The sequence below is a fragment of the Cyprinus carpio genome, chromosome A18 (genome assembly GCF_018340385.1).
Source record: "Cyprinus carpio isolate SPL01 chromosome A18, ASM1834038v1, whole genome shotgun sequence".
NCBI lineage: Eukaryota > Metazoa > Chordata > Actinopteri > Cypriniformes > Cyprinidae > Cyprinus > Cyprinus carpio.
Genome location: NC_056589.1, coordinates 29,550,469 through 29,560,468, shown reverse-complemented (window position 1 = coordinate 29,560,468; position 10,000 = coordinate 29,550,469). Strand labels below are relative to the sequence as shown.

General features: G+C 46.7%; 1 protein-coding gene across 1 annotated transcript in view; it reads right to left on the bottom strand.

The window, feature by feature from the left end:
- The window catches only part of LOC109113588 (transient receptor potential cation channel subfamily M member 7-like), a 29,927-nt gene that overhangs the window by 5,921 nt on the left and 14,006 nt on the right, over positions 1-10,000 (bottom strand). Inside the window, exons 15-31 of the mRNA XM_042775850.1 lie at positions 7,104-7,220; positions 6,733-7,013; positions 5,600-5,834; positions 5,212-5,463; positions 4,963-5,137; positions 4,001-4,133; positions 3,742-3,926; positions 3,535-3,667; positions 2,439-3,244; positions 2,013-2,110; positions 1,848-1,938; positions 1,624-1,695; positions 1,508-1,533; positions 1,193-1,218; positions 1,050-1,103; positions 882-925; positions 608-673 (exon numbers count right to left, since the gene is read on the bottom strand). Coding sequence (XP_042631784.1) covers positions 608-673; positions 882-925; positions 1,050-1,103; positions 1,193-1,218; positions 1,508-1,533; positions 1,624-1,695; positions 1,848-1,938; positions 2,013-2,110; positions 2,439-3,244; positions 3,535-3,667; positions 3,742-3,926; positions 4,001-4,133; positions 4,963-5,137; positions 5,212-5,463; positions 5,600-5,834; positions 6,733-7,013; positions 7,104-7,220 — 2,794 coding nt within the window. The remainder of the gene's footprint in view (positions 1-607; positions 674-881; positions 926-1,049; positions 1,104-1,192; positions 1,219-1,507; positions 1,534-1,623; positions 1,696-1,847; positions 1,939-2,012; positions 2,111-2,438; positions 3,245-3,534; positions 3,668-3,741; positions 3,927-4,000; positions 4,134-4,962; positions 5,138-5,211; positions 5,464-5,599; positions 5,835-6,732; positions 7,014-7,103; positions 7,221-10,000) is intronic.

The following is a 10,000-nucleotide window of genomic DNA, read 5'->3' as shown; positions in this document are numbered from 1 at the left end:
TTTTAGAGCTGCTTTACAGCTGAATTTGGATTGGTCTCATTTGATGAAGTTCCTGGTGGTCTTCAATCGGTCTTCACAAATTCATGCATCAAAAGCTCTCAAATCAGAGCAGGAAGTCTTAAATTCATGAAGTCCTGGCATTAAATGTTGCAAGAACTGCAAAAAATTAATCTCTTCCGCAGTATTTCTGTCTCGTTTGTCAGAACAAATATCTAAACATCCTTAAATCAAGACATAGAGTCTTGTTTTCCGAGAAACTGAACCTAATGAAGTGAGTTTATGATTAAAACAAGAACAAATATCTGTCAGTGGGGAATAAAAACCTGTTTTCCTTTTGAATTATGTTGTTTTTAGATTAGTTTTAATCATCAGCTCATTTAGATCAATTTCTCAAAAAAACAAGACTTCATATTTTGCATCTCCAGGAAATGTGTCTTGATTTAAGAATCTTTAGACATCTGCCCGTCATGTATTCTCTCATCACTCCATGTTTCTGTATATTTACTGTGACACACACATTCTACCGTCACGCCGCCCAGAACTACACGAAATAAACAGCAAAGCCTGATGGGACAGAGACGGACAGGAGGGCAGTGCTGTGTCTTACCTCTAGGGGGCACTGGGGTGAATGGAATACTCTGAGACAACCGCATCAGGTTATTACGCTCCACCGCTAACACACACACACACACACACACAGGGCTGATGTCAGTACACGTCACAGGAGCCGCTGCCTGCTTCAAACCCACACCACCGCGCCGCGGCCGCTACACCACACTCAGACGCTCGCAGGACAGTCTGTGTTTGAGCGAGGCGTCGCGGGTCGGGTTCAAATCAGGAAACCTTTATGCTTTCGTTGGACGAATGACAGAAACACTGACCTGAATACTGATAACTCTCCACGGGCTTGAACGGAGAACCGATGCTGCTCCACACACACACACACACACACACAGAGCAAAGAACAACACACAAAATACCACGGTATTACCACGGTCCTGATGCTATCAGTGTAGTGTAGTACTGAGAGACCAGCAGAGGTCACTTACAGTCCTTGCGTGCAGCCAGGTGTGTGTGTCGAGCGCCGTACAGCCCCGCTGCAGCTGAAACACACACACACACACAGCAGGGTCAGTTCAGCGGTCATAATGTTTGTGGATCAGATGATCATTAGATGTGATAAAACACTCACTGTTTGAGATGTCGTCTCCTGGACTGCTGAACACCAGACAAACAAACAAGATAATCACTTAGACATAAATCACACACACGTTTGAGCTCATCATCTCATACACCAGCAGTATCTTTTATCAGGTTAACGATATTTCTTTTGTCTCCTAACCTCAAATTAACCCTCACAGAAACCTGTTCAAAACACCTGATATACATTAATGCATTATGAAGATGCTTTCATCCAAAGCAACACTGAAGGCATTTCATCAGTTCATGCATCCCACAAGTTACAGGAACGTTCAGGAAAACACTTTACACACACACAGCTACTCACAGTTTGCTGGACTGAGCTGATTTCCCCTGAGAAGGAAAGACAGACAGAGTTATGGTGTGTGTGTGTGTGTGTGTGTGAATGTCGTTTCTTCTCTTGTGTGTCGTTGTGTGTTTGACTGACCAGCAGCAGATCCTCATAACACGAGACGTCCTCCGACGACACGCGTGTCTTCTCCTGCTTCCCGAGCGCTGAAACACACAGACAGAGAGACGGGACGCTGCTGTAACACGCCTTAATCAGGAGAAAGGTGTGTGTGACTGCGTCCGGCCGCCAGCAGGTGGCGTTTGTGCTCATGATGTCATTATGTTTAATGTTTAAAGCTCTGGTGTTGTGCACTCACTGGACTCCGGATGCAGGAGCGGAGGGTTTCTGTCGAGCTCGGTGAAGCCGGCGTACGAGTTCACCGTCCGCATGTGACCCTGCGCCGCCGCCTGCAGACACACAACACACACGTCTGGACCGAGCCGCACTGGAGACACTCACCACATCTTTAACATACACTCACCACATCCACAGCCTTTCTGGAGGGACTCGACTGCCGGCCGCTGACCCTCGCACCCTCTTTAGGAAACGACCTCTGACCCTCAGGATCATCCTTGTGACCTTTGGAGAAAAAAAACGGGAAAATGAGTTCAAAGACCAAACCACACTTGTTTAGGCACAGTTCATTACAGTCACCGTGTTACATGCTTCCCCTCCGATCAGGTTTAATAACCCGTCACTAACCAGCACCAGCCCGGGTTAGTTTAGATGACTGCCATCACACACACAAGACACCACAGCACTTTGTTCACTAGTTTGAGATGAAACCACGCCAGAGGTCAGAGGTCACCCGTCTCTAACACACACAGGGGCATGCAGACGGGGTGAGGGTCAAGGGTCACGGTTAGGGTGGGGTCCCCTGATTCCCAGCGGTGGACCGAAGCCAAACCTCCGCTCCTCTCTCTGAGTCTGTTCAGCGCGCGTCTGCAGCGGCCGTCTCTCCGGAAGCGCCGCGGGCCCCGGGGCCGGTGCTCGGGGGCCAGAGGGAGGGGTGTGTTTCTTTCGGGTGGGCCGGGGGCGGGTCTATCGTCTTCATCATCAGCGAAGGCGTGATTGACGTATCCCTCGCGCTCAGGCTCACTCACGAACACCCCTGGGGGCCCTCCATCACTCCTCTCATAAACACCCTCCTCTTCCTCCTCATACTCACCTACGAAGGCCCCGAACTCCACTGCGACATGCGCCGGCTCCGTGTGCGTCTGCGACGGTGTGCTGACGGAGAACGCGGCCGCTGGTGCGCTGACGAGGCTTGGACCCGTGTCCGGCTGCACTGAGCGTCCGCGGCGCCGCAGCTGTGGTGAGGATCCAGCCTCGGCTGTGAACGGAGGACGTCTCTCGAGGCTGGGACGAAGCTCCGCCCCCTGCCGCTCCTTGGCTCCGCCCCCAAACAGAGACTCTGCTATGCTGGCGGCGGGAGGCAGGAATCCCACGCTGCACCGCACCAGCGCGCTTGACTTCGAGTGCCCCGTCACGTCGGGCCCCAGGTTCTTGGAGACGCTGAGCTCGCGCGTGATCTGGTTGTGCACTTTGCTAGCCTCGGACGCTCGCTGCGCGGTCAGCGCCTTCAGTGTGTCCACCGTGAGCACCGACAGGTCCTGCAGGTGTCCGATCTGAGAATCCAGCGTGTGCAAAGAGCGCTTGATGAAGTTCACCTTGTTTCCGACCTCCTTCAGCTGCACACACATCGTGTCCACCCTAAAACACAAACACAGGTTAACACAATCAATTCTCTTTTAATATAGCATATACATACTATTTCAAAGCAGCTTTACAGAAAATAATCAGGGGCTTTAATTCACATTTATGCATTTGCCAGACACTTTCATCCTTGCTTTCCCTGGGAATCGAACCTGTGACCTTGGTGTTGCTAGCACCACGTGCTACAGTTAAATGTACATTAATGCATTTGGCAGACGCTTTTAAAGAGGATTTTTTTGCGTTGTGTTGTGGACCCTGATGCATGAGCGTGTGGTTCATCGGCGTACCTGTCGGACGTGAGTCTGATTCTCTCTTCACTCCCGGAGTGAAACTGATTGTCTTTCTCGTGGAAGTACGTCTCCACGCACTGCTCCTCGAAGTCGTGCAGCTTCTTCTGGTCCTCCTCGGTCAGGAAGAGCTCTGAAAAACAGCAGGACGGTCAAAGCGCTGACGGACACGAGCAGAAGCGGCGGCGCGAGCGAGAGGTACGTTACTTGGTCCGTAGGTGCTGCTGTCCTTCTTCCTCTTCCTGCAGACGGAGGACAGCAGAGACGCGGCGTGGCTGAGCAGAATCAGCGGCGGCGGCAGGACCGGCTTGTCGTGGTACGCCATGATGAAGTGATAGCGCTGGTATTTCCACACCAGGTTGGATATGGACATCACCTGCATGTAGACGTTACTGCGGAGAAACGGCACGCTCAGTTACGGTGAAGACGGTCACAGACACACAGCGTCCGGCGGCGCGGCACTCACTTGAAGAAGGCGATGAGCAGGTTGACCATCAGTATGTACTGGACGAACAGATAGACGGCCTGCAGCAGCGGCGTCAGCCACACACCTGTCCTGCACAGATCCTTCACGTTCGGGTCGCTCGAGTTCGCACACACTGCCAACACACACACACACACACACACACACACACACACACACACACACATCACGAGATCATCATTAAAACAAAGAAAGAGCTAATATCTCCACACTGTATCATGTGCTGAATGAACTCCAACAGCTGGATCAGAGTCTGTTTCTTCCTCACTAAATATGATGCGTTTCATGTGGTGAAGAAGTGTTGTATTCTCTCTAAATCAGCAGAGAAACCGCACAAACACGTGATTCCTGTCTGAATCTGAGCCAGATTATATCTGGTTTCTCCCGAGCTTTTTCTCCATTTCTGTCTCTGATGGAGCTTTAGTGAAAAAAAGCTTATTTATAAACTCAAAGCTCTAGAAAGATTTTCCCACTCTTTAGCAGACTTTTTTGTCATTTGACTGCTTTTGTTATTACAAGTGCATTAAAACTGATACATATCTATAACTTGAAAAACTGTATTCTTACTTTCTGAAAAAATTGCACATGATGGAAAGTTTGTATTGCTATTTTTGAACTCCGCATCATCAAATGAAGAAATCTTAGGCCTTTTTCGCATATCATCAGAATTTTTATATTTAAGAGTTCACTGTGTAATGTTCATAAAGAGAAAGAAGCTTATTAAACCATTTTTATTGTTTTCATGTAAGAATCTTCCTCTCAAAGATCTCGTGACTGAAATCAAAGATTTTAAAGGCAGTACAAACGAGTCATTTTTGTCGTGTTCGAGTGAGAATTTGAGGGGTTTAGAAGTGTTTGGTTGGTTTTTTTGGGTTTTGAGAGATTCTCCGCAGGATGGTGCTTGGCTATGAATTTGTTCTTTTATTAATAATGCAGATGTTTACCGTCGATCTCGTAGGCGTAAACTTCACCGTACATCATCCAGTAGGGCTGGAACACCACATCTCTGGCCAAAGTCCACGAGGGAGCCTCGTTTGGGTACAGAATGGCTTTCCGAGGAACCCCGAAACTCAGCAGCACGACGGCCATGATGACCACGATGTAGAACATGTTGGCCACCTGCGGAGGACGAGAGAGAGAGATCAGCGCTGGAGGATACGAGCGGCTCAAACACAGCTCTCACGCTCGCTCACCATCTTCCCGATCATCGTGACGTAGGGTCCAGCCTGCTGATTGACCATCAGGATATCCAGCAGCCGCACGTACCAGAAGATGATGTTCAGACAGTACACGATCCGGCCCGCGGTGAACACGCTCTCTGAGCCGAAGCGCAGGCCGAAGCCCACGAAGAACATCAGGATGGCCAGGAAATCAGAACTGTTGAAGTAGTTGCTGAACCAGACTTTAATCTTCTGACTGATTTTGCCTCCTTCAGACATGAACATCTAGAGAGGAAACACACACACACGTATGCACTGATTGCACATAATCCTGTCACCAAACACACGGTTATGCAGGAACCGTGACCTCCTGAAACTTCTAATCGGTCACAACACCACAGGAGGCAGCTGGAAGCGTAACGAAACACAAAGCTGCACGAAGGCTTAACGTTCGGATCTGACCAGCACAAAACTCTGTCATCTGTGTGCAGGTGTGAGCCACGAACGGCCGGAGGCGCGACGAACACGTTAGGGCAGCTTCAGAACAGGTGGAGTTGCTCCAGTTCTTCAGCTGGTAGGTCAGCAGCTTCATGGCCATGGTCTCGTCCTGCCTGAACGACTGCTCCAGCAGATCCACCGCCAGCGTGCCGAACTCACTGACCACACACACAAACACCATCAAACCCGTTCACACTCGCTCTCAGAACAATTCAGATTCACTTTCAGCATCCCCTCGTTTTGAGTCTCGGATAGCTACACATTATGTTTCTTTGTTATTCCTTTATTTTTTTAATATCGCTTTGCATAAAAGCATCTGCTACATACATAAATGGAAATAAAAATTTAAGCTCTGAAATTTTCAATTCTACAAAGATTTTGAATTCAGTTTTTATTTTTATATTTCCCGTTTTTTATGTTAATATTTTTTGTCATTTTTATTAGTTTTTTTGGTAACACTTTACAAAAAGGTCCAGCTGATTTACTAAAGCATTATTAAAAGTTGTGCTTGTTAACATTAGTTAATACACTGTGAATTAACGAGCTAACAATGAACGACTGTATTTTCTTTAATGCATTAACAAAGATTCATTAATACTGTTATAAATTTACTGTTCATGTTAGTTAATACATTAACTAACATTAAGTAACATTAACTAATGGAACATTATTGTAAAGTGTTACTGTTTTTTTTCATGTCTACATCATAGTTTTAATTTTTTTTTCAGTTGTAGTTTGTTATATTAGTACATCAAGTTAAACTAAATTAAAATGAGAAATGCTGCCTACTTGAAAATTTTTTTTTTTAGATTTTATTTTATTTCAAGTAATGAATTTTTTTTGTGGTTTTAATTTTAGTTTCAGTTAACTATAATAACCCTGTCTGGAGCTCAAAGGGTAGATTATGGCGAAGCAATGTCAAAGTCATGGTTCAGATCCCAGGGAAAGCAAGAACTAATAAAAATGTACCTTGAATATAACACAAGTTGCTTTGGATAAAAGCATCTGCCTAATGCAACGGTGTTTTTGGTTTCAGTCTGAGTGATGGAGACTCACTTGGAATACTCCTTCAGCTCCTCGGACGTGTCGTCCACCACGTCGCACTTCTTGGCCTCGTATCCCATGGAGCGCAGCAGTTTGCAGGCCACCAGCGCTTTGGCCATGGACTCCTCGCCGTGCTGCCAGAAGAACAGAGACATCTTCTGCCGCTTCATCAGCACGGCCCACACCAGCAGCTCGTTGAAGGGGTACGGGAACCTGCGCGTCTCCGGATCGTCGATGTCCACCACCTCCTCCTTACTCTTCTTCTTCTGCTGCTGCTCTGAGACTGAATCCAGCTGAGGAGGAACCGCACGATTAAAGCACAGATATTGTGAGAGATACAGCAACACTAGTGACAGACAAGCACGCGCAAACACTCGTCTTACCCTGGGTTTGTAGGGCTGTGCTGTTTTGATGAAGTGATTGTGTCGCGTTTTCTCTTTTTTATCTGCCTGTATGCTGAACGACTCATGGGTGCTGCCGGCTGTGTGTCGACTTGACCGCTGACAGACGGACAGACAGATAGATGGACAGAACAACAGATAGACAGATGGATGGACAGACGGACAGAACAAAAGACAGACAAATGGATGGACAGACGGACGGACAGAACAACAGACAGACAGACAGACAGACGGATGGAGAGACGGAAAGAACAACAGACAGACGGATGGACAGACGGACAGAACAAAAGACAGACAGATGGATGGACAGACGGACAGAACAACAGACAGACAGAACAACAGAAAGACAGACAGATGTACAGAACAACAGACAGACAGACAGACAGACAGACGGATGGAGAGACGGACAGAACAACAGACAGACGGATGGACAGACGGACAGAACAAAAGACAGACAGATGGATGGACAGACGGACAGAACAACAGACAGACAGAACAACAGAAAGACAGACAGATGGATGGACAGATGTACAGAACAACAGACAGACAGACAGACAGACACGGACAGAACAACAGACAGACGAATGGACGGACGGACAGGCGGACAAAACAACAGACAGATAGACAGAACAAAAGACAGATAGAACAACAGAAAGACAGACAGATGTACAGAACAACAGACAGACAGACAGACGGACAGATGGACAAAACAACAGACAGACAGACGGACGGACAGATGGACAAAACAACAGACAGACAGACGGACGGACAGATGGACAAAACAACAGACAGATAGACAGAACAAAAGACAGACAGAACAACAGAAAGACAGACAGATGTACAGAACAACAGACAGACAGACGGACGGACAGATGGACAAAACAACAGACAGACAGACAGACGGACGGACAGATGGACAAAACAACAGACAGACAGACGGACGGACAGATGGACAAAACAACAGACAGACAGACGGACGGACAGATGGACAAAAACAACAGACAGATAGACAGAACCAAAAGACAGACAGAACAACAGAAAGACAGACAGATGTACAGAACAACAGACAGACAGACGGACGGACAGATGGACAAAACAACAGACAGACAGACGGACGGACAGATGGACAAAACAGACAGATAGACAGAACAAAAGACAGACAGACAGATGTACAGAACAACAGACAGACAGACAGACAGACGGACAGAACAACAGACAGACGGATGGACAGATGGACAGAACAAAAGACAGACAGATGGATGGACAGACGGACAAAACAACAGACAGATAGACAGAACAAAAGACAGACAGAACAACAGAAAGACAGACAGATGTACAGAACAACAGACAGACAGACAGACAGACAGACGGATGGACAGATGGACATAACAACAGACCGACAGACGGATGGACAGATGGACAGAACAACAGACAGACAGACGGACAAAACAACAGACAGAACAACAGAAAGACAGACAGATGTACAGATGGACAGACGGACAAAACAACAGACAGATAGACAGAACAAAAGACAGACAGAACAACAGAAAGACAGACAGATGGATGGACAGACGGACAGAACAAAAGACAGACAGATGGATGGACAGACGGACAGAACAACAGACAGATATACAGAACAAAAGACAGACAGAACAACAGACAGAACGACAGACAGACAGACAGACAGCCGGACAAAACAACAGACAGATATACAGAACAAAAGACAGACAGAACAACAGAAAGACAGACAGATGGATGGACAGACGGACAGAACAAAAGACAGACAGATGGATGGACAGACGGACAAAACAACAGACAGATAGACAGAACAAAAGACAGACAGAACAACAGAAAGACAGACAGATGGATGGACAGACGGACAGAACAAAAGACAGACAGATGGATGGACAGACGGACAAAACAACAGACAGATAGACAGAACAAAAGACAGACAGAACAACAGAAAGACAGACAGATGTACAGAACAACAGACAGACGGATGGACAGAACAACAGACCGACAGACGGATGGACAGATGGACAGAACAACAGACAGACAGACGGACAAAACAACAGACAGAACAACAGAAAGACAGACAGATGTACAGATGGACAGACGGACAAAACAACAGACAGATAGACAGAACAAAAGACAGACAGAACAACAGAAAGACAGACAGATGGATGGACAGACGGACAGAACAAAAGACAGACAGATGGATGGACAGACGGACAGAACAAAAGACAGACAGACGGATGGACAGACGGACAGAACAACAGACAGACAGACGGATGGACAGACGGACAGAACAACAGACAGACAGACGGATGGACAGACGGACAGAACAACAGACAGACAGACGGATGGACAGACGGACAGAACAACAGACAGACAGACGGATGGACAGACGGACAGAACAACAGACAGACAGACGGATGGACAGACGGACAAAACAACAGACAGAACGACAGACAGACAGACAGATGGACAGACGGACAAAACAACAGACAGATAGACAGAACAACAGACGGATGGACAGATGGACAGAACAACAGACAGACAGACGGATGGACAGATGGACAGAACAACAGACAGACAGATGAAGAGAGGGCAGACAGACACAGAGACACAGACAGACAAAGCATTAGATCTTTCATTCTGATATAACTAAAAATTAAACAATACCATTTAAATGCAGAAATCATTTTAAAAATAAAAAACACTGAAAAGACTTTAAAATAATAAAGAAAAAGTACAAAAAATTTATAATTTTGTTTTATCTTCATGTCATGTGACCATTAACTGGCACCAGAGAACTGTGAACATGCAAATGTCTTGTTAAATGATTGAAATATTAACTTAAGTAAATATTGTAAAAA